Source organism: Triturus cristatus, chromosome 7 (assembly GCF_964204655.1).
Source record: "Triturus cristatus chromosome 7, aTriCri1.1, whole genome shotgun sequence".
Classification (NCBI taxonomy): domain Eukaryota; kingdom Metazoa; phylum Chordata; class Amphibia; order Caudata; family Salamandridae; genus Triturus; species Triturus cristatus.
Genome location: NC_140590.1, coordinates 1402245450 through 1402270016, shown reverse-complemented (window position 1 = coordinate 1402270016; position 24567 = coordinate 1402245450). Strand labels below are relative to the sequence as shown.

Sequence of the window (24567 nt, the reverse complement as noted above, 5' to 3'; positions counted from 1 at the left end):
TAGGTGGAAATACCATGCGGTAATGGTAATACTACATCTGGAGTTACTGTGCCACCTGTATTATTAAAATGTGATCAGTCTATTTATGGTTAATGCCTTCTCATCACCTATAATTTCCAGATTTATTTTCTAGTGCACAATTACCACTAATTGCCAAAAAACAACTTTAAATAAGCTATAACGCATTAAAATGAAGATTGGAAAAACTGTTACTATCTCTCTAGTCAGGACAACGTTTAGAACAACTGTAGAATGTATAATTTTCCAGTTCATCTAGGGCGACCAGATTCTCAAAACAAAAAAAAAAACGGGACAGTTCATAGACATAGAAGTAGGACTACAGTTTTCATTAACCGTCAACATAAAAGTAAGAATATAAATTGTCATTTACAGAGAATCAAAATACAAAAAGTTACTTTTTCTTGAATATTTCTTCGATATTGCTTTATTCTTTCTTTAGATATTTTCTCAACACAGCATGCAGCCTCCAAAGTTGTGAATAGCCAAAAATAGCCAACACGTGTTTCACGCTCAATTGCGCTTCTTCAGGGCTCTTGATGATAGTTTAGTTGGTCTTTCTCCCTTGTTAATTTCCTAAGTGGTGCCTTAAAGTAAATTAACCTTGTTTGTTTATAACTTTATAGTTTTCTTTGGTCTCTAGCTCTTGTTGCTATCAACTCCTTTTCATTGGTCATATTTCTCCATGTTCATTCTGTGTTTGCTAACCCTTGATAAGGGTCATGAAGCTTCTTTCAGTCTGCATGGTTCCTTACGTTTGCATGATTCATTTCAATAAGGAATCACGCAGGCTGAAAGAAGCTTTACGACCCTTATCAAGGGGTAGCAAACAATGAATGAACATGGAGGAATAGGGCCAATGAAAAAAGTTGATAGCAACAAGAGATAGAGACCAAAGAAAACCATAAATATATAAACAGACCAAGTTAAAAGTCACTTTTTGTGTTTTGATTCTCAAAAAATGACAATTTATATTTTGAAAAATAAGATGCTGGTGGGGACCAGTAACTGAGACTACTAGCGCTGGGCGTTATTCCTATTTCCCGATACTGATTGTTACATAAAAGTAGAAATATTTGACAGCTGTCATAGACATAGAAAAAGGACTACAATGACAGCCGCCTCCACACACACAGATAAAGAATTACAGATGACAAATCAGATGTGTGACACAGACAGCAATGGATTTTTAAGCTAACAGCATGTGCACTATAGGATGTTGGGCTTTTGCTTTAAGAATGCCAAGAACGGCCTCCAAACTAGCAACTTGCAAAAATGGCAAAAACCTTGCCCCATGCCAGAAGTTGAGAAGTAGAAGGGGAAGAAGGAAGAGAAAGGGAGACAAAAGGCACTATGAATCTGGAAGGGCTGAGGAGGTAGGCCTGCCTGTGTCTGTGAGATGAGGGGTGGGTTGAGAGAAGGCCTGTCTATGCCTTAGAAATGAGGGAAGGGCTGAGAGAAGGCCTGTCTGTGCCTCTGAGGTGTGGGATGGGTTGTGACTATAGGCCTGTCTCTGTCTCTGAGATGAATGAGGGGGACAGGGATGGTGGCATTTCTCAGGTACAAGGCTAACTCTAAAATAGATGCAGTATGTTACTGGTGATGTCCGCTCTGTGCACGCTGCTGTCATACATAAATGTCTCCTGTTGAGCAGCTTAAAAAATACCTCTGGGAACTATGTATGTATCCATTCTTTGCTGTGATAAAACCCATGACAGCATAGTGCTCAAAAACATTTCCCTGAGTGCATTTTAGGGAGTGCCTTTCTTCAGGGGGCAGTTACTGTCCAATTACAAGCCAGCATTTCTGGTCATCTGGTTGAACCATGCAGCGCCCAGCTTCCTCCCAGGTAGGTGGTCTGATAGTGCGGAGAAGGGTACTACAGCACAGACGTGTTGTAGGTCACAGCAAGCAGAGATCGACTCTGACCCTGTGTAACTCACCCAACGATGTCCCATGAGACAACCGCACATGCAGACGTCTCACCGCTTTCACATCACACAGGGCCTTCAGATGTAGTAGAAATACTACCCGAGCAGGCTTGGAGGCTGCAGTAACTTGACCACATTACCACTTGAGCACGACACCCGACGATTCCCCCAACACTCCCTTCAACCATTTATGCACCCTGTGCCCTCCCAGCACTCCCAAACAGGGCAGCAGGTTGAAGTCCCATACAGCGTTCTACAAAGACCAGGTGACATGACAGAAATACCCAGGCTGTAAGTAAGATGAACAAACTGGGGGGATCTCTCAAAGGGATGTGGCAGATGTAATTAAGGGCGTGGCTTAAAACACATAAGCTAAAAAATCTATGCTTACCATAGTGCTCCACCCGAAAAATTTGCTGCTTCTGTTATTGTAGTCAGATAAATAATACAACAAGTAACATTCCACGTACGACAAGCCAGGACTATTAGCTTTGTCAGTTGTTGCTAGTTGCATAAGATAAATAAGCAACAACTTTGGCTTCATTGTACATAACATTGAAAATGCTTCAGTTCTGGAATGATGAGACTGTGAAAGAAATATAACGGGTCTCTTTGAAGGCAGTGAAGGGTGGTATTGCTGCAGCAGTAAACATTTTTTCCATCCTGAGGGCAAAAATGGAGAGCCCAATAGAGACCCGTCTCAGCACCTGTGCGAAGTAAGCAGAGAAATGTCCCGTTTTTTAAATAGTGTCTCGGTGCGAGACACTATTTAAAGACTGGGACATTTCTCTGTTTAACTCCAGCACTGCACAAAAACCAGGACATTTCTGTAATTTGGAGCAAACTGTTGGGACACCGAGACACTGATCTGAAAACTGGGACCGTCCGGGGAAAACCGGGACATCTGGTCACCCTACCGATAGGGACCCATCTCAGCACCTGTGCGAAGTAAGCAGAGAAATGTCCCGCTTTTTAAATAGTGTCTCGGTGCGAGAACCTATTTAAAACCGGGGCATTTCTCTGTTTAACCCGGGCACTGCACAAAAACCATGACATTTTTGTAATTTGGAGCAAAGTGTCGGGACACCGGGACACTGCTCCGAAAACCGTGACCGCCTGGGGAAAACCGGGATGTCTGGTCACCCTAAGTTCATCCCATTAGCAAGAGCCTACTGTGATGAAAATGTAACTTGGGCTAGTTGTATCAAGATACTGGTTGCAAAATGGTCACAATTTGCAACCAGTGTCCAGTTTTGAGAAACAACCTGTGTACTAATAAACTGGTTCGCAAGATTCTGATTAAGAAGAGGTTACAGTTCGACATACATAATGAGTATTTTTTCAGGTATATGGCAAAAATACTACTCACTCCAATTAGCCCTAATTACAGAGATGGTGGCCTGGAAGGCTCAATAATCCACTATCGCAATGATTGTTTTTGAAAATTGATTTTTTTTTTAAAGCACCTAATTTCCACTTAAAAAAAAGAAAAAACGTTTTTCAAAAGTTCAGCGAGAGTTGGCAGTGGTCCTCAGGACCGCTGCCTACTCCCTCTGAAACTTGCACGACTATTCACAAATGCAAAAAAGGTGCACCAAAACTTTTCAATGGTTTGAAAAGGGAATTCTGGTCGCAAACCATTGACACCTCTAGTATCGAATTGGAAGGATCGCTCACAACATGTACCTTTGAAATTAATATTCGGTACCAATTTGCAATCCCTTTTTAGAAATCGGTAAAACTTTAACATCTTCTAAATTTTGTACAGGGAAATAACTTTTTGAGGTTGTAGCTTCGGAGAGTTTGCAAGCGGAAAAAAAGTTTAGTGCATCTGGCTCTTATTTCCTGGTCCTAGCTGGATAAAAATCAGTACCACTACCTCTTTACCAGTGGAATGGGATGTGTTTTATCTTAGGTTTTACATATCAGTCTTCTGTTTGCATTTTTAATATATTCATCTAAATTTTCTTTTTTTCCTAGGAAATCATTGTCATTAATTGTGCCATTTAACATGTCACAAGTGATGTAATATGTGAGGTGATAAGCAGTGCATGTTGGGGTGCAAATTATAGTTGGCTTAGTAAAATATAACTGGTGAATTTCAGTGTTTTCTTGTTTTGAAACATTAGTTTTCATGGTATTTCAACAACTATAAACTATAATCACTTTAAACATAGTTTTTCCGTGAATTTCTGGGATTTTCTTAACATAAGGTAAGATTTTATTACCTTACCTAATTTTCGTGCTCATTTTCCCCAAACTCCACTGCAACCTATGGCTGTGCAAATTGGCTATAGGGTCTGACCTCTGGACAGGCCCTGAGCCCAACCCCCTCCACGTGCAGCCAGTCCCCTGATGTGCATGGCCTTCAATCATGCGCAGCGGGGATGGCTTCTGGGTAAGCCTTTCCCCCACCTCATGTGGGCAACCAACCCCCTGCCCCCTCACCCTATGCTTACCGCCTAGTGCCAGACAGGGCCTTAAGAGGGAGTTTGTTCTCTCCGACATGGCTTTCTCTAAAGTGAATGAAACATATTCATATTGTTCTATGCTGTTATTTTATCTTTTGAAGTGTAAGACTGAATTGGCAGACTGAGTCTATTTTTATTATATGAAAATAATCTTTGGAACATTTTATAATTTAAAATTAGAACCTATATGTACAATCCGTACTACATGGTTTTTGCTGGAACAAGGAAGGGAACCTGGAAACATGAAGAGGAACTTACAACTGAAAACCACATGCAACTAGGAGGTCATCTTTCATAGGACATCGATTTTGGTGGCAAGGCATATTGAAATAAGATAAGAAAAAAACTGGGGTGGATATTGAGCATAAGATGATGTTTTGAGGAGTGTCCATCATGAAAACAAGCACAGAAGGAAGAACAGTGAAAGGCAGGATAGCGAAGTAGTATGAATGGTTGTATAGAGTAGCAAGGAGAAGGAGTAAAATAATTGGGGGAAAGGCAAGTAGAGGCTATGGTTGAAGCGTTCTTCCTCCAAGAAAGAAAATAACAAAATGGGGGACAATAGTTCAGTTGATGCGGCAGGGGAGAAAATTAAAAGATGGACTTATTCAACAAAACAAATTTAAAGAATAGAATTTTGAGATAAATGGCATTTCTCTGAAATACATTCCTTCTAACATTTGGTAAGAAAAAGGTTTGATAAAATGTATCCTCATAATTGGAATCCTACAAAAAAAAATTCACATCGATCACAGACAACCTTGAAATCGCCAGCACAAACCATTTTGAACAAGTTTGTTTTCAAGAATAAATGGTACAATGCAGCAAAGAACCTGCACTTTCTGGAAAGATTTACCACAACTCCAATGTGAGAACGGAGGATAAGATACATATAAAATTTGATTTGAAGTTTTTCACAGCTCTTTTCATTGGTATCACCTTCTCAAAACTAATTGAAAGTAGGAGGATTCTTTTGCACATATTTATAGGCACATTCTAGGATTTCGTTCTTGCAACGATTAAGTGGTAGGTAGTTATCCCTCATCCAGGGTCCAAGAGGAGCACTGCTGCACTTAATAAGGAGGAAAACTGGTCATTTAACACTCTAGGCAGAGATCCCCCCGAGTTTGGACATAAAGATAGTATCCATAAATGCCCTTTGTGAAATCCCAAAGTCATAAACTTAGACGCCTGGTGTAAGTTTAGACCAAACGTGTAAGTTTATCTTTGTGAATCGGGCCCAGAGTGGATCCTCAATCTATTCACTATAACCAATGAAAGAAAAAGGTACCTAACTATGTTACTAACATCAGGGAACATCAAAAGAAAGTGCCAACCCTGAGAATTAGAGGAGATGATTTCAAGCCATGCATTTGTTTTAACCCAGACTACTGAGTTTGTGTGTTCTATCTGGTTAGGTGTTACTGAACTGTTTGTCAATACCGACAAAAAATGTATATCATCTTTTCTCGGTCTCATTAGACAAAACTTCCCTCTATCACTGAATATTTGAATGTATCCTGCAAATCTTTCACATCTGGAATACTCAAATTGGATCGAAAATATAGTATGTTTCTGACAACCTATTTGCAAACAGACATCCCCCAGAATTACAGTTTAAACCATAAAATATGTCATTTTGTGTTTTAAATCATACCTTAATGGGTACACAGATGGTTAAACGGTGGCTATATTTAAAAAATATAATGAGATAGTAAAAGCTTATAGTAAAAAAAAAATATGAAAAATACCAAACTAAACATACAATGCCTTTGAAAAAAGCTCCAATTGACTGCCTTTTCTCTAGCCTCTTTGGGCTATTCTTTGGGCTGCCACTTCCATTCTGAAGAATGCTAGATTCGGGAGCTTGCTGTGGTGGGGAGGAAAGAACTTCTTGGTTTTCTTTTGTTTCCTGCTTGATGGTTTTCTGCTTGCTCGGGTCGACTGTCGTCTTCTTTTCCTTGGGGGCATCTTTGATCTTTTGGGCTGCAGGTTGGGCTTCTACTGCAGGTGGAGCAACTGATTTTTCAGGTGGGTTTGGACCAACGCCATCTGTGGAATCTACTGCCTGAAGCAAGTTAAAATCACTGTTATTTATTTTGCAAAGAAAAAGATACCAAATTAGACAATGGGCCAGGTCACATAAAGTGAGCGAGGGATGTGCTATTTTAATACATCGTCTACACAATGATTCTGTGCTGCTTCCTTGACAGAGGTAAATGCTCACCCTGTACTGGTGTTCGATTATGTGGTGTTGTGTTCTTGAAACTCTCTTAACCGTGCATTGTGTGAATCTCGATCAGTATGATGGCTAGTTATGTTAAATTCCCAATCTTCTTTGGGTTTCAGAAATTGTTGTAATTCATAAATGACAGGGATTTTCTGGACATAGCATATTTACTCCTCCAGCCACTGTCAACCATAATTGCCTTACTTCAGTACGAGCCACTAGGAGATACAGAGTTGTGAGGCTTGAATTGAATTGTGGTAAAATAGTGCTGGAAGACTCAAACCCAATTATCTGGGATTAAAGGTTAACAACTAAGTCACCATATCAAAATGCCATGGGACTGTCCTTGGAAACTTCATAAGATATGCGAAAGTGTCTGGTTCTGGACAAATTACTATATGTCACTAGGCTTGAAATTGTAGCAGCATTAGATGAAGTCTGTAAAGGAGCTGAGGTGACTTAATCATGTGAAAATCCACTCAATTAAATTTTAAATATATTTGTTCCACTCATTAAAACATCATGTTGGTTTACTTTGTGCTCCTTCATCGATTAATGTACCATTTCGCAAATTATCAAAGGCTATTTTTTTATATGTTGCCAGTTTTATAGACCACATAATTATGATCAACTGTACATTTTGTTTACACGCGCAGCTGATGCCAATGTAATCATTTATTTTGGGGAAAGCCACATTTCAGTGAACTAAGTAGGAGACTGGTATAAGCAATAATTTACTGTAATACCTTTGTAAAAAGTATTGGTACATAAAGATGTTCTCTTTAACAACAATGATGTCGATTACTTCATACCAAAATTGGATGTGATCCTATTTAGAGTTGAAGAGAATTGGACGTGCTCAGTAACACCCAGGGCAAGCTTGGCCAACATTGCCTTTCAAATTCAGTCTTAGCAGTCCTTGCTCAAAGTCGGAGGCAATCTTTTGACTCTTGCAAGATGTTCATTATTTGCTACATAACTTAGGGACGATTGCTCTTCTGTATGCCATTAAGGGTTGGTCAGTTCTGTTATATCAAAACATTTGTACTCATGGTTTACTGAAAAATGATTTGCCGGACAACGTGATTTATCTGATAAGTATTGCATGTACATTTTGACCGTTCGGTTCTACCTAGGTGGTATGCAAATCATATTGTTTGATGACATTAGCAGTGAAGAGAGCACATTATGAATACTGTGTTTTAATTAAATTGTATAACTAGGTAATGTAGGTTCTTCAGATGGCTAGCCTTTTAAATATTTTTCTTTAATGCTGGTGAGTACATTCCAACAGAGGCCCTTTGGATGCCTACTTTATTATTAATATTTGCTGTTGTTATTATTACTAATAATAAATCAAATGACTTCCCATTACTTTGGGTCATTGATTTCAAGATTTTGATAAGCTTAAAAGATACTGTCTTATTTCAAACCCCGTATAAATTCAGATGCAAAAAGACAGAAGCACATATCATGTAAGAATTGGAGTAGTAGTCGACAACAGTAAGTTATAAGAATCAAGCTTGAGATTTAGTCTAATAGAATCAATTCTTTGAAGGTTGTCGCAGTAGTACAGTCATTGTTATAGACAAATGAGCAGCAGAGTACATAGACCAGCTTCCTTAGCCCTTATAGAACATGCAATGTTTTGTGGAAATTGGGTTTAATTCAAACATTCTATAGTAGCTTTAAGCCTGTAGAATACCTTACATGTTTTCTCCCAATTAAAAAGGGGTTTCTATATTGTTATCTACTCCACTTAAACTATGACAGCTGGTACTTTGATATTCCTTTATCCAACATTGCTATGAGATTGTTCTGTGGATTAATAAAGGACTAATGGGTACAATGCAAAGAGGTTTTCCTTTCATAGCAGCATTTCCAAAACTGGGCAGAGCATTTAAAAATTGCAAAGTTTTTATGTTTTTGTTTAGATACATGAGAGCACTAGAAGCTTAAGGATTGTTCTAATTTTCTGCTACTTTGGCGTATATGACTGGGTGTGTGTAGGTGAGTGTTTGTGTATGTGTGTCGCCTGACTATTTGAATTTCACGTGATTACGCATTTTCTGGATTGAGCACCTCATTGTGGAATAAAGTTCCATCATAGATGTTTTTCAATTTAAACGCATGGCATCAGGTCTGGCATAATAATTCCAGCATGTGTTTTTAATTAGGACTATCGTGCACTTAAGATGCCTCACTGGCTGCATAATCTTTGGCAAACTATGTTAGCCTTACATCCCTGTCTCATAAGTAAATATAGAGCACCTGAATGCTTTGAATACTTTGAAAGCCACATTCAGCAAGGGATGCAGGTCATATTTAATAGATCATTGATGGGCAAACCCCTGAAAATAAATCAGGCATCAATTTCTCAACACACGTTTCAAAAGACAAAAAATTGCTTTATTTGCTTCACATCTGAGAGTGGGGCGATATAAACTGTTTTATGGAGAATCCAAATGTTTTGCACATGCACACAGACAAAATCATGCAAGGAGAAGAAAGGAAGAAGAATATAAGAATGTCGTCACAATCTGAAAGGAGAAATATTGGTAAGAAAAAGTAGTAGCAGACTTAAGTCTTACAGAGTCTAAAGTTGGGAGAGCAGAATGTGACAAATTGCAGCTAGGAGGTTGGATCAAGGACCTTAGAGCAGACTTGATCACATTTCGTTGCTGAGTTTGATCTAGCTGTTTAATGTGACTCTTGATCCCGTCTTGATCTGGGGTAATCTATGTGTCTCATGCAATTTGCATTTACCAAGCAAAAATGTAGCCTTCTTCTTAGTCAGAGATAAAACTGATGAACAAGGATAGAAAATAGATCTTTGCTTGTTTAAAGCAGGACAAGATTTACAGGCCAGAGAGTGTGTAGCCCATCACCTATCACCAGTCAAGAAATAAATCTGAGAACTTACTGGCTGACTGGGGTCTTTCTGGTTAATCTCCTCGGAATTGGCATTACCTCCATCTCCAATCACTGACTAAAATAACAAATTGTTACTTTTTTCAGCTGAACCCATTTAAGTTAAAATATCAGACAGGGGTATAAGAACTTTAAAGCGTGCCTCTAGATGTACAGTAATTGTTATTATTGTGCAGTATTATGTGGTTGAATCACTTCAATTCATGCAGAATTGTTCAGATGAGAATCATCGGTCAGAGCCAGGCACAATGCAACAAAAACACAACAATTTATGAAACATTAATAAAATGATTACAGTGTGTGTTTGAGTCATTCTGAAAAGTGGCAAAAGAAAGAGCAGAGAATGGTATGCCTCTTGTCCCCAGTGGACTGCAGGGGAAGTGTCTATGTACTCTTTATCAAGTCGGTTTTCCTTTATGTTGACCAATGGAAAGTGAAAAATTTGAGGCATCACTTTATTTTCTGACCACTTTTAGTTTGTTGTCTTCACTCTGAAATTTTCAGGTTAGTTCCAAATTAGTACCAGTTTGTTGTGTTTTTCCAGTAGGGTTAACATTGTGGTGTCAAAGTATTCCACCATGCCATCCAGGACGCACTGTGGGGTTTTTGAAATTTGCTGTCACAGAAGGACCGTAAGACCATCAAGTCCACCAACTTTTGGCACCTTTCGAATTTTAGAAGTGTAAGTCTTCTCAACCGTTGGAAAAAGCATTGATCAAATGCCAGTTTTATTAGTGAAACATGCAAACACATATTTCTTTGATTGTTTTTGGGAGCAAATATAATTGCATTCAATGGATCTATACTATAATATTCCATGTTCTTTTAAAAGTATTGTCACATAAATTGATGGGCTGCGAACCGTAGAACCCAAAGCCCTGAATGCAAAGATCAGGTAGCATGCAGTCACAAGGCACACAGGTGTCTCCATAAAGTGCCACAAATATCACTCATCACTATTCTATTTTGACTGCTTCGGTGAGTGAAATCTTCAGTCGCATTCCATGCATGTCCTTAACCTCTTTGCGAAAACCTATCCAGTTATCGCTAACCATAATGTTTTTTCACTAACATACAGAAATGCACAGTAGACAACTAAAAGAGGTCAATTGGAGTATTTCATAAAGGCCACTAAAGGGCTTGTAGGTGGATTTGAGCTGTGTTCACTTATAATCCAGGATAATTGTTAAACAAGTATTCAGATGAGAAAAATCTCACAAGACATGAGCCATGCTTCTCTCAAGGACTGTCTCAATTGCTGGCATCTCTTTGAAAGTAAATCTTGCTAGATCCACTCTTACCTTCTTACTATCATTCAATGTGGAGAACCTTTCTATAAAACGATACATACTACAGCTGCCGCTTCTCAACTGACAGGAGTCTCCAGCACTGTAAGCAAGACTCCTGTACATACGCCATCGCCCGCTTTAAATCCCATTTAAGGCAGTACTTGGGCTAAAATGTTCATAACCAGCCACGGCCTGTGCATGTAAGAGCGGTGGGGCCGGGTGGAGGGGGGATTTTGACAGACAACGACAAGGGAAAATGTATTATTTATTTAATTTTCCCTCATGGCCGTCTGCCAAATCCCCGCCCACCCAGCCTCCAACTCCGCACCGTGCTTACCTGCGCGGGCCGCGGCAGTTCATAACATGGATGCATGAACTTGAGCGAGTAAGGCTTTAGGAGCTTTGTGCAAAGATAGGAAGCACTTCTATAAGTCCTCCATCTGACTCCCTGTTAAACTGAACATTTTGATGATTCATGCAGCTAGGCTATGCGCTTCTGTTTGTCTTTAGACTGCCATGCCTATCTTTCACTCTGGCACTTATTTACTCCACGTTGCTCCTTGCCCACCCTGTGCACAGTCAGGCTTCTGAGATATCTCTCTGTTATCCGCCACACACTGGTATGTTCTTCAATATTGTGTATCCTATGTGTCCTCTATTCACTCTTTCCTCTAAATCCTAAAAACATCTTTCAGCCAGTGGGACTGCAACCTAATTGTGAGATGCATTGTTGCATCTTCTCTTACCACGCTTTGAATATTTAGTGTACTGTGTACTACCTCTGTGAAGCAATAATAAAATGAATTATATGAAATTAGCCAAATCCTCCAATAAAATCAAGTCTTGATTTTAGTATTTTTGATGTAGGGTAGTCCTCAAAACTTTCTGTAACACATGCCACTTCATAAGTAGGCTGCACGAGTATATGTGGATGTAAATGTACGTAGCCTAGCTGATTTACGAGGTTGGACTTGACTTTGCATAAAGTCCCCATGCTTGTATGAGCAGGGTAAAACTGTGCATTATCCTTCAAAGGGGGTTGGTTCATGGCACCACTATACCAAGTATAAACGATGGAAAAACTGAAAGCAAAATGAACAAGGTAGGTAATTAGTGTAATGTATTCATACTATTGTCTTTACAACCATATATTTTCAGACAATAGATATCAATGGATGATATCTCTCTGTTACAATTGTTAGTTCGGTGCTCATGTACACTGATTCAGCAAATAAACTACAAACGCATATTTAGGGTTTGTACTTAGCATCCTTCTTTTCACTTGTTAGTTGTTTGCAAAACTGAGTTTCTGTCACTGAACTCCAGATGCTTTTAGTGACATCTTATGTGTTTCTATTATATCACCCAATAACAACAATACTTCTTTGTATACTAAGGTAAGTTCTTTCTTCAGTTTTGCTTCATTGTCTGTGACTACAAAAGCACATAGTAAACATGATAATTGTGACCTTTTCTCAGTTGGCTATTCTCGAAGCTAAACCCTCTTTGTGGCCTATAAAGTTGCATTAAAATCGCATTGGCAATATCAGTATGTCTAGCTTCCATTCTGCTACTGTCACATTAGCTTCAAATATATGAATGCCTTGAATACACCCAGTAGTCACAGTGTGGTGCCATTATTCCAAGCATTTGGCATTATAAAGCAGAAAACGATTGTAGGAACTAAATTATGTGTTCATATCACCAATAACATAATGGCACAGTTTCAGCATTTGTGACAGGCTGTGGCCTTACAATGATCTCATTAGCGCTCGGAAGAGACAGTTAAAGTTGTCTGAAGAAAATAGCTAAAAATATCCTCTATCAAGTATGGTGCCATAACAAGATGCTCCATCAATAACATACTGGCAAGCGAGTCTTACACTGTGTCTGAGTGTAACAGCTCTGAAATAACACTTCTGTTAAGGCTTAGCATATGCATGTGGTTTATGTGTGAGAAGCTACTGAACTGCAGTAGTCGTTGCCTAAATATTTGGATATAGTACATACAAGTACCAACCACATACAAGTTCGACCACAAGAGTCACAGTGGCAGTTACATCCTCTTTCATAGGACTACTCAACAGGAAAAGTTGGTTTCGCAAAATACTACACAGTAAAATGAATACAAAAGGTACGCTCAGGTTTTCATACATTTAAAACTGCGTCTTAGCATTTTACAATATATGGTCAAGCTGATACAAATATAAATATTCTTCCCTCCAAAAATAAAACAACTTAGATTAAACTTGAAGATTGACATGAACATAGTATAACAAATCTAAGGAACCTAGGGGCAAGATGTACGACCCGCCAATTAGTGCGTCGCAAATTGCAACTCGCAATTTGCGACTCGCTAATTGGAATGCACAACAGTATCTGAGAAACTTTTTGCGATTCCTAATGGGGTCGCAAATTGCATTCCTCATTAATATTAATGAGCCAGGCGCAATTTGTGACCCCTTTAGGAATGGCTTGCATTCACAGGGATGGTGGTCTGCTGTGGTCAGCAGCAGCCGCGGTCGGTAGTGGGAGTAGCTGCCGGGCGGTGACGTGGGAGGGGGAGGGGCAGGGTGGGGGGTAGTAAACTATGGATTACGGAGGTTTACATGTAAGTAAACATATAAATTAATAAAACAAATTTCATTGCTTGTACTGCATCGCATTTGGGGATGCAGCGCGCGCAACGAAATACGTTATATTAATTTATATGTTTAGTTACCTGTAAACTTCCGTAATCCATAGTTTACTACCCCCCACCCTGCCCCTCCCCCTACCCAAGTCACCGCCCGGCAGCTACTCTCACTACCGACCGCGGCCGGTCACCAGACCACCATGTCTGTGACTGCTTTTTTATTAAAGCAGTTTCTTTAAGGAAAACGGGATGCATTTAAATACCCTTTTTTACGGCCGCAAACAGGAGGATCTCCCGTTTGCGGCTGCAAAAAAGGGTCGTACATCTGGCCCGTAATGCTCCGATTCTGTGATTTTTGTACATCTACAGTATAAATTTGGTTACAAAGAAAAATAGAAAGATGTTAGTTTTTTTTTATTATATATGTTTACTTACCTGTAAACCTCCGTAATCCATAGTTTACTACCCCCCACCCTGCCCCTCCCCCTACCCAAGTCTCCGCCCGGCAGCTACTCCCACTACCGACCGCGGCCGGTCACCAGACCACCATGTCTGTGACTGCTTTTTTATTAAAGCAGTTTCTTTTTTTTAAATGCAGCTCGTTTTCCTTAAAGGAAAACGGGATGCATTTAAAAAAGAAAAATGAAACTTTTCAGGTTCATGTTTTTTAAGGGCAGGCAGTAGTCTCTGGGCCCACTGCCTTCTCTTAAAAAATATTTTCCCACATACTCACAAAGCGGTTTACCATCTACTTGAGGTGGGTGGTAAACTACAAGTGCTTTGCAGCCGCAAATGCGGCCGCAAAACATTAGTACATAGCATGTGCACTCGCTATTAGGCAGGGACACCCCTTCCTAATAGCCAGAGTAGCAAATGCTATTTTACAAGTCAGTAACTCACAAAATAGCATTTGTACATGCTAATACCCTTTTTTGCGGCCGCAAACAGGAGGATCTCCCGTTTGCGGCTGCAAAAAAGGGTCGTACATCTGGCCCGTAATGCTCCGATCCTGTGATTTTTGTACGTCTACAGTATAAATTTAGTTACAAAGAAAAATAGAAAGATGTTAGTATATTATATATTAAATATAATTTGTGGAATCTGTGTAGAAATGTCACGTTTGCATTTAAAGGAACATTGGAGATCCATTACCGCATGAATAAAATACAGTCAACCTAAGACCATGAACAGAGCCAGCTTCAAACCGGGAGGGGTCAAGATAGAAGCCTCCCGGAGTTAATCAGACAGTGAAGTAAATTCTGGAAATATACCTCATCACACAATAAAATACAGATGTCCGAGGTGAATCAGCAGCTGCAGATCTCATAAGACTTGGTAGAATATTCTTAAATTAAAAAGTTGTAGAGGTATTCTGTTTGTGTACTCCAATGACACTCCAAATGTAAGCATCAAAAGTTCCTTATTTAGGGTTTTGTGGAGCGGGATTAATGCCATGATATGGTGGTCCTCCCACCCTGCCACCCTGCCAAGCCAGTAGCTTTCCTACTCCATTTAGAGTTGTGAGAACCACAGGGATACCATCAATGGATCCGCCACTTGCTCCGTCGGTGACAAACTCTGACCCAGGGATCCGTCCAGCACAGAACCTCTGGGGCACAGTGACAGTCACTCTGTCACCCCTCTCTGTTGTCGCTGGGACTTCTTTAGCCATTTTCTCCACCCGTTTCTGCCATTGGAGACATGGTGGATATTGCCAGGGCATATGTTAAATGGCCTCATGCACAGAGAAAAAGCTCCCTGTGCATCTATGTCAATTATTTGTTCTGAAAAACCAAATTCACACTTTGTGAATTTGTTTTCTCTGAACCAAAATAAAGGTTTGCTGAGCAGGAACTTAAACAAAGTACCTTCTCAGCAAACCTTAAGTATTGTGAAGGGAGCCCCTATGGCTGGGACTCCTTTTACAGCATAGAAATCCTTTCCAGTTATCTGAAGATTGGTAAAATACAGCTGGAAGTCTTCCACGATGGCGGTGGAGTTGATGACCTCCAAGTGGACCAGTGGACTGTGCAAAACAGTCTAGATTTCCCCAATCCTGAAGGCCAGAAAGAGGAGGAGAACCTATAGCATGAAAAACAATGCGGTGAAATATAGTGAATATAATTTTGATGGGTCAAACAGAGGAGTTTTGAAAAGAAAATTACATTTCAAATTAAGAAAAAAACTACATTTACTCCTGCAAGCCAAATACATTAAATAGGAGAACATATTTCTGTGCTATCATTAGCCATAAGATTAGTGACGTTCTCATACAGTTAAGAAAAAAAACTATCATGTTACTAAAGATGTGAAGTTAACACATATTGGCTCAGACTAAATAATGATTTTGTGATGTTTTTGAGATGCAAACCTGGCACAAAATGTTGGGGTGGGACTTACTATCCAACACAAACCAGGATTTGCATTGGAAAGTATTCCAAAGTAATGCAAGGTTGCGCTATGCACTACTTTGTGCCAAGTGGAAGTTCCATGGGTGGCATATGGGTGTCCCGTTGCAACCACCCATGGGTTTTGATGCTAATTCCTATTTACTAACATTCGTATACATGTTTTTAGTCAAAACCTTATACCTCCTCATAGTAGGAGAAATATTTTATTTTTTCATTCTTTTCCCAATTTTGCATGTGCGCTTCATTGTACAGCACACTTAGAAATGGGAAAAGCATAATCAAACGTTTTTGTAGTAGAAGTGTACCGTTCTAGTACAAATCCTATGTTTTAGAGAACGCATATTCCCTTGAACTATGCCTGATGGGTCTGTGAGCTAGTGCATGGCAGCCAAAAGTGTGGCAATGGTGCCATATTGTAATAGATGTGGGACATTTTTTCTCTCCCCCTTTGAATAAAGGCATTGTAGCAAAGTTTCTTGATGTACTGCTTTGCATCACATATTAGTAGATTTGAGTCCCTCTCTGTACGAATTGGACATTGTGCAAATAAGAGATATTTAAGAATAAAATGCATTTTGAAATTAGACATTGTTGGAGATTGAAAACGTTGTTTAATTGAAGAGAAAAAAATGAATATTTAGGAAAATAGTGCAAGTTGGGTAAATATTATTTCCTTCATGGAGTAAAAACTATTCAAAAAAATTAAAAGGAAAGCTGTTGAACATTTTCTTTTAGAGTCTGTAACATCATTATATGTCTGTCTGTTGAAGCACAGCCATTCACAGACTCATCTACCTCTTTGGACGATTTCCACATGAGATGGCTCAACATTTATCTTAAGCAACAAATGAGAGCATTTTAAAAAGCTTTTCAAGTGACAAAACACTCGCTTGCAAATAGTTGTTACGTCCATTAATTTAGAGATCAGTGGTTGTCATATTAGCACATGTATTGGATGCTAAGCGTGCCTATACAGCGAACCAATTGATAATCTTGGTCTTAATTTGAAAATACAGGGATATCTTGAATTTCTGGGCCTTTATTAACAAATGAAATCTTTATGAGCTAACGCTTAATGGCAACAACATTCCAGTGGGAGTTTAAGTAGTCTACATTATTAAATTGAATATTTCTACCCAGGATACAGCAGTTAGGTTTTCATTGGCCCTTATGCTTGAGGAAGCGATGTGGATCACTTGAGAGAATGTGGTAGCCAACATATGTCTCCCGGTCCTGGTACTAAGGGGCTGTAAAGGTCACTCTTTCCATTTGATTCCTTATTTTGGGAATCCTGATTGACTCTTTTCTATAATTTCTGTTGACAAATGTTTAATCTGACTCGTGTAGAGGTACCATTCTTTGCCCTCAACATAAAACAGGGCCACTGACAGATTCCCATAATCACAGTCATATTGCTTTTCTCAACATAGAGGCTAAGGCCTTTATTATGAGTCTGGCAGTCCACGGACCGCCAGACTTGTAGGTGTGCAGTTGCGGCAGTCTTCCTACTGCCCCATTATGACCAGGGCGGTGTGGTCACTCCGGGACCACTGCAAATCACTGGCAGTGGCCTAGTGGTATTAAGGCCACGATATGATTGGCTGGCTGCTGTGGCCAGCCAAGCACATTACAAGTTTCCTCACCACCACACTTTTCATGGCGGTGCGACCACCATTAAAAGTGTGATGTGAGGAAACGTGCACCTCACATCATGGGAATTCACACAGGGGGGCACAACATGTGACTCCAGCAGTCCATGCCGTGCAGGTACTGCCTTTGACATTCCCATTGCGGTGGCTATCACATAGGCACCACCCTGGGAACCTCCAAAGAACCACCCGCAAGACAGGAGAAAACTCCTGATCTGGTGGGTGGTTTGTACATGCTCTCCTTCCCACACCGCACTGCCAAACTTATAATAAGGCCCTAAAAATGATGCTACTCAACAGTTGGATGAAATCTCCATTGCCCTTCTTTCTTGGATAACATATTAACCTGATCTGTTTTGGTTCTGCTACCACCTCTTGCAACAATGTTTTACAGGCATGTTTCATCGAGTTTAAAACAACTTTCGATGGTGCTGATAAGAGTTTGTTTGTGGCTCTAAATTAGTGCTGGGGTATTCCTAGTTGGTATTAAAAATAAGAAAGCAATTTCCTAAAAATAAATATGTGAGGTGTTGTGTATAGTAGTACAATTAAACAACACAACATAACAGAATATATATTAGGCAACAGATAACGAGCTTCAAATTTATGAAAAATATGGGCTGGGGAAGAGTGCTCAAAATTTGAAAATTGCTTATTGTAAAATGTAGAAATGTCCATACATACAAATAGTAAATGAGTCAAAAATGAGTAGAGCGGGCAAAGCAGTGAACCATGTGAAACAGCACAGTGCATTGATGTATGTCTTCACTGGATAAAGGTGTGAGTGCCTTAAACCTACAGTATCTTTTGATTTGACTCACCATCAAGTGGGAGAGGCAACCGAAGATGGCTGTGAATTTTGGTATGTGTGACCCAGACTTACTGGTGGAGGGAGTTCCAACTCTAAGTTGCTTAATCCATTTCCAAAACCAAACCACCACTCAGTCTGGAATTCTTGTACGAATTTGTTGAACCTGAATCTTGGAGTTCTTTTGTCAGTTGTTTCACATTTGATGAGAAATCTCTGACTGGGTGAAAGAGATTTCCTGAGGCCAGCACTCAGCTTTACAGTGAATATTCCCCTTGTTAGAATTCCTCTGCCATCTCATTTGTACAAGGGTGAATAGTTTAAAAGAGCTCACAGCCCCAAATGTATGCTGCTGTCTTGGCAAGCCGTATATGAGAAAAAACTCCACCAGTCGGCGGTTGGCGGAATTTGGCTGAATTCTGCATTACATGCATAATGCACAGTGGCCAAATCTCCACCAACTCCGCTGGCAGACTGAAATTTATTGCCCACCTCTACAGATAAGTATTCATGCATCCGGCATCACGTCTTACTCTTCCTTTTAGTTCAAATAGGATTTTGGAGGGGGGGGGGTCGATGTGGAACAATCATATTATCAATTGGTGACCACAAACCAACTGGTAAAAAGTTCCTACATAATCCACTTCCCCTTTCACCTTAGTGTAATGTAGTTTCTTGTGCCTGGTGTCAGTCTCCTATGCTCTTTTGGGTGGAAAAATCCAAGATGACAAAGGACAGTGTTAGAAATTGGGTTACTAGTTGACTGGGCTGTGAGCATGGTCAAGCTACATCCACAATCCTAGTCAGAGTAAAGCACAAACAACCCCCAAATTAGCCTGTGCTCATCCCCTGGTAGCTTGGCACAGATCAGTCAGGCTTAACTTAGAGGCAATGTGTAAAGTTGTTGTGCATTACTTTAAACAGTAAAACAGTGAAAACACCGCACAAAAAAGAAGCCATACCAAGTTTAAAATGTAGAGCTGAATTTAATAAGTGACACAAGACCAAAATGAAAAAACATCCAATCAGAAGAACTGAGGTAATGCATTTTTAAAGAATAAACTGTAAAATAGCACCTAAAAGCATAAAGCACCAACCACAGCTATCTGGCTGTGCTGAACTGGGTAAAATTCAAACATTCAGGCCTCCCGTCATGGAGTGCGGGTCAGAAAGAGACCCATGGAATGACTCATGGTGGCCATCAGACCTAGGACCCACACCCATCGAACAAGCCAGAAACCTCAGAATCATCACTGTTAACAAGCTCACCATGAAATCGCAGATCAACACCATCTCCTCCACCTCACTCTACACATTCTAAGTAATATCTTTAAGTAACTACACCTACACACGAGATGCACTGTGACAGAGGCCCTAATCACCAGCCGAGTGGATTATGTAACACTCTCTATGTAGGAATTGCCAAACACCTCCTACAGAGACTTCAAACCATACAGAACGCCACAGCCATGCTCATCCTCGACCTTCTCCGATGAACCTACATCACACCCCACCTAAGGCAACTCTACTGGCTTTCCGTACAGAGGAGATGCCAATTAACGCTACTGACCCACGCACACAAGACTCTACACAACCAAGGACCAGCTTATATTAACCACCGTTTCATCTTGCACCAACCGTCAAGTAGACTAGGCTCCTCCTCCCTATGACTTGCCCACACTTCACACATCTACTGAAGCAGAAGTGGAGGATGCTCCTAATCCCACATTGCAGCAAAGACCTGGATCAGCCTTCCTACACAGCTCCATACTATCACCTCAATTACAGAATTCTGAAGGGCTGTCAAGACCTGGCTGTTCAATTGAGACTTTCCGGGACATGCAGGTGCCTTGATACCATATAGGGTGATTAGAAATGCTTTATAAATCCTTATTGATTGATTCATTGAGATTAGTCCCGCAAAGGTTAACTTCTCAAGTTTTGTGCTAAGAGTCTCAATTGCTTTGGAGAGTGTTGCAGGGAGCAAGGAAAGCGTCGCTGCCGGTGGTGAACAGGTGCAAAGAGCCAGCCAGGGGCTGTGGATGGTTGTACTTCATGGTGGCGGTCCTCTGCAGGTGAGTGATACTTACTGTGCATATAGAAGGGTTTGCAGTGGCTTGCGGTGAGCTCTGGTGCAAATTGGCACATTGCCGGTCACAGAGAGCCCAAAAGTTTGATTTCAAGAGGCTGTAAGTCACAACAAGTGCTCAGGACCTGAAAGACACCACTTGGGATCAGGAACTCGCTGTAGCTGGGCCCAGGAGCTGCTTGGGGAGCCTTTTATGTTCCGGAGGTTCAAATCAGGTGGCCAGCAGACTAGCCTTTTGAGTGACTCTGGGGTCCTGGGTCCTTCTTCCCCAGGCAAGAGGACAGCATGCAGCAGATTAGCACATCAGGGTAGCAGTTCCTTTAGAGCTGGAGTCCAGCAGAGTGATAGTCCATTTTAGCAGCACGCCAATCCTTCTTCCTGGAAGAGTATCCACAGGTTCAGAAGTGTACTGACTCACCTATCCTGCCAGTGATGGCAAATCCACTCACATCTAAGGTCCCCATTGTGTGTGGCTGTCTAGGAGGAATACACAAAGCCCAAAAGTCATGTACCCCAGGCAGGCTTCAGGCACTAACTGGTTGAGGCAAGAAAATGCCAGATTTATAAAAGTGGCATTTTCAGAATTGCAATTTCAAATCTGACTTCACCATTAACTAGGATTTTCAATTGTGATTCCAGAGACACCAAATATAAACTGGTTATCTCTTCCAATGTAGAAATGTAACAAGGCAATTCCAATGTTATCCCATGGGAGAGATACGCCTTGCAGTATTGAAAAATGAATTTAAGAGTTGTTCACTACTAGGATATGTAAAACGTAAAAGTACATGCTCTGCCTTTTAAATGCATTGCACCCTGTCCTCTGGTCTGTCCAGGGCCTAGCCTAGGGGTGACTTATATGTATTAAAAAGAAAGGTTTGGGCCTGGCAAAAGGTTTACTTTGCCAGGTCGAAATGGAGGTTCAAACTGCACTCTTAGGCTCTGCAATGACGGGACAGAGACATGTTTAAAGTGCATCTTAGGTGTGTGGCACAACCAGTGAAGTAGGCCTACTAGTAGCATTTAATTTAAAGGCCATGGACAAAATGTAGTGCCACTTTACTAGGGACTTACAAGTGAATTGAATATGTCGATTGGGTATAAGCCAATGTCACCATGTTTTAGGGAAAGAGCACAAGCAATTTAGCACTCTTTAGTTGTGGTAAAGTCCTAATGTGAGCAAAAACGTAGTCAGCACAAACAGGAGGTCTGAAAGCAAAAATCTAGAGGAAACCATGCCAAGGATGCCAGGTCTAACATGCAGTTAAATACTAAAGACCTCTCCCTACTTCAATTCTCTGCTCTATTCTAAGCAGTCCAGACTGCTTCAGGGGGTTCCAGCAGATTCTACCAACACTGAGCATATCATGCTGTCAGTGTAGACACTTTGTTTTCTACGGACCTTTATTTTCTAAGTGTGATTGAGGCTAATAAGACACAGATGTTTTGGCAGGGCAGTGTTTGCATTCCCTTGAATGTTTGGGCAGTAGGTACCTTTCATAAAAGCCATATGTTGATGACATGTGAGGTGAAACTACATCTTCCTGTTAGAGATTCAAACATGAGTGAACCGGCCCAATTAGGCCATTGCAGTTGGATTAAGAACTGTATGTCCTATGTATCAATCTTGATATGAGGTGTGCGGGCTAGACAAACTAAAGGAGTTAAGTCTGCCACACAATATTTGATAGGACACTAAAGTATACAAAAAAGTGAAATCTCAGCTACTGTTAACCACTGTTTGCTCATGTCAAGCTACTAAGGGGGTGAGCAGGGGTTATCTAAAGAGTGTATCTCCGATACCGGGACTAGAAGCAAGGGTCCCTACTTGGACAAAGGTGCATACCTCTGTCAATTAGAGACCCCCATTTCTAGCATTATAGTGGCCACAGACTCATACAGGCCCCCCAACAAGAGTACCTTGGAACACGAAGTCTATGGACGATGCACGGCATTGTTGAGGTGAGACGTCGGTGCCGAGGTTTAGGCTGCTTCCCTGGTTGCCACGGGTGAGGCAAAGTGTTGAGTCCAGGACAGGGGAAGTTAGGCGGTGTTGGCGGTGAGGGGTCTGTTCCCTTGAGGCGATGTGAAGTCGAAGAGTTTGTGAAGTCACCTCATTGTTTATCGACTCCATGATAACAGGATGCAGGCACTGGCAGTGTTGGTGCGAGCACTGGCGTTGGGAAGGCCGATAACTGCAGGCGTCAGCAGGCGCTGAAGGGTGTCAGAGCTGTGGCGCAGGCGGGGCATGCATCATGCACTTCACGAGTGGTGCCCCCGGCCTTGATGCAGGTAATGGGATCACTGACGGCAACGCTGATGGCATTGAGGTTGTTTTTCTTGCTTTACAGCACTAACCACAAAATTCTCAGGGACCAGGAACTAGAACTGGTGCCCATTTTGATACAGGAGTCCACAAAGGAAGCTAGGTGCTGATCAGTGGCTTGCAGGTAAAGTCTTTGTGCTTTTGAGACTCCAGAACAGGAGGCCAGTACACACAAGCCGTTGGGGATTCTTCTTCAAGCAGGTTCACAGCAAAGTTCCTTGGCAGAAGATGCAACTTCAGGCTAACCCAGCAAAGCACACACATCAAAGGGTCAGTACTCCTGCTTACAGCTCACCAGCTCTTCTCCTTGGCAAAGGCTCCTCTTGAGCCCATAAGTGATCTAATTCTCTGGGGTTTAAGGTCCAGTACTTATACACCATTCTGTCTTTCTTCTCTTTGTGGCAAGGTGGTCTGAACCAAGTCCAAACCAGTTCTGGTCTCTCTGGTTCAGCATCACTACAGGAGGTGGAGATATCATTGTGCAAAGGAGACACTGCCTTTTCAGCTGCAAGTGAAAATCCTTCCACCACTCCAAATGCAGCTAGGTTCTATTCAGCTCAGTTATGAGTCACCCAGGAATGTCAGGGCACACCTCAACCCCCCTTGTGGCTGTCTACAGTGAATGCATATCCCCAGCTCCTGTCACTCCTGAACCAGACAGTCAATGCACGCAATAGCAGAGGCACACAGAATGTTTAAATAAGAAAAATGCCTACTTTCTAAAAGTGTCATTTTCAAACACTCAATTTGAATAAAAATCTCCCTAAAAAGATGTTATTACATTTTGAGTTCAGAGAGCCTAATCTCCACTTCTCCATCTTGTCCCAATGGAAAGTCATACTTGTAAGATGTTACAAAGTAATTTCCATGTTAACCTATTGGACAGAAAACATTTCAATAGAGAGAAACAAAATAGGCAGTATTTCACTATCAGGACATGTAAAGCCCACCAGTACATGTCACACCTTTTTCATAAACTGCACCCTTCCCATTGGGGTACCTTGGACCTACCTAAGGGGTGCCTTACATGTAAGAAAAGGGAAGGTGGTGGCCTGGCATGTGGGTGCACTTGCCTGGTCGACATGGCAGTCAAAAACTGCACGTGCAGAGACTGCAGTGGCAGGTCTGAGTCACATTTGAAAAGGCTACTTGTGTGGTGGCACAATTAGTGCTGCAGGCCCACTAGTAGCATTTGATTTACAGGCCCTGAGCACACACAGTGCGCTGTACTAGGGGCTTACCTATTAAATCAGATATTGCAATTATGGACAACCAATCATAATCATAATTTACACAGAGAACATATGCACTTTAGCACTGATTAGCAGTGGTAAAGGGCTCAGAGCCCTAAAGCCAACAAAAACAGGTCAAGAAAAATAGGAGGAAAAAGCAAACACATCTTGGGAATAACCCTCCAAAAAGGCCATTTCCAACACCACAATTTTAGTAATTTTATTAAAACCCTTCAAAATCGTTTCGGAGGTGATAGCAGGGGAGAGACAACAAGTAATGTCATCAGGAGTCATACTAATCGAGTTACATAAAAACTTTTCTTGTTCAATATTCCTCAATTTTTTTTCTGGCCCCTTTATTTATTGAATAATTAACAGGTAACTTGTTAGTTACACCCGCTCTAGCTAACAGGCTAAAACCAAAACTCAAAGAAATAGAATTATGATCACTGAAGGGAAGGAGACACATCTCATGTTGCAAAAGGTTTTAAGCAAGATCAGTTGGTATAAGGAGAAAGTCTATAATGCTCCCCCTACCTCTGCCTGT

General features: G+C 40.9%; 1 protein-coding gene across 9 annotated transcripts in view; it reads right to left on the bottom strand.

Annotated features, from left to right (window-relative positions):
* BCAS1 (brain enriched myelin associated protein 1) overlaps positions 1-24567 on the bottom strand; it is a 452678-nt gene that overhangs the window by 14894 nt on the left and 413217 nt on the right. For 4 of the 9 annotated variants that reach the window (XM_085619124.1, XM_085619120.1, XM_085619121.1 and 1 more), the window contains 2 exons: positions 9574-9639; positions 6186-6488 (listed from right to left, as the gene is read on the bottom strand). The exons of 1 other annotated variant lie outside the window; for it this stretch is intronic. In XM_085619124.1, coding sequence (XP_085475250.1) covers positions 6186-6488; positions 9574-9639 — 369 coding nt within the window. The remainder of the gene's footprint in view (positions 1-6185; positions 6489-9573; positions 9640-24567) is intronic. 4 more of the 9 variants (XM_085619122.1, XM_085619123.1, XM_085619126.1 and 1 more) reach the window with 1 other exon arrangement.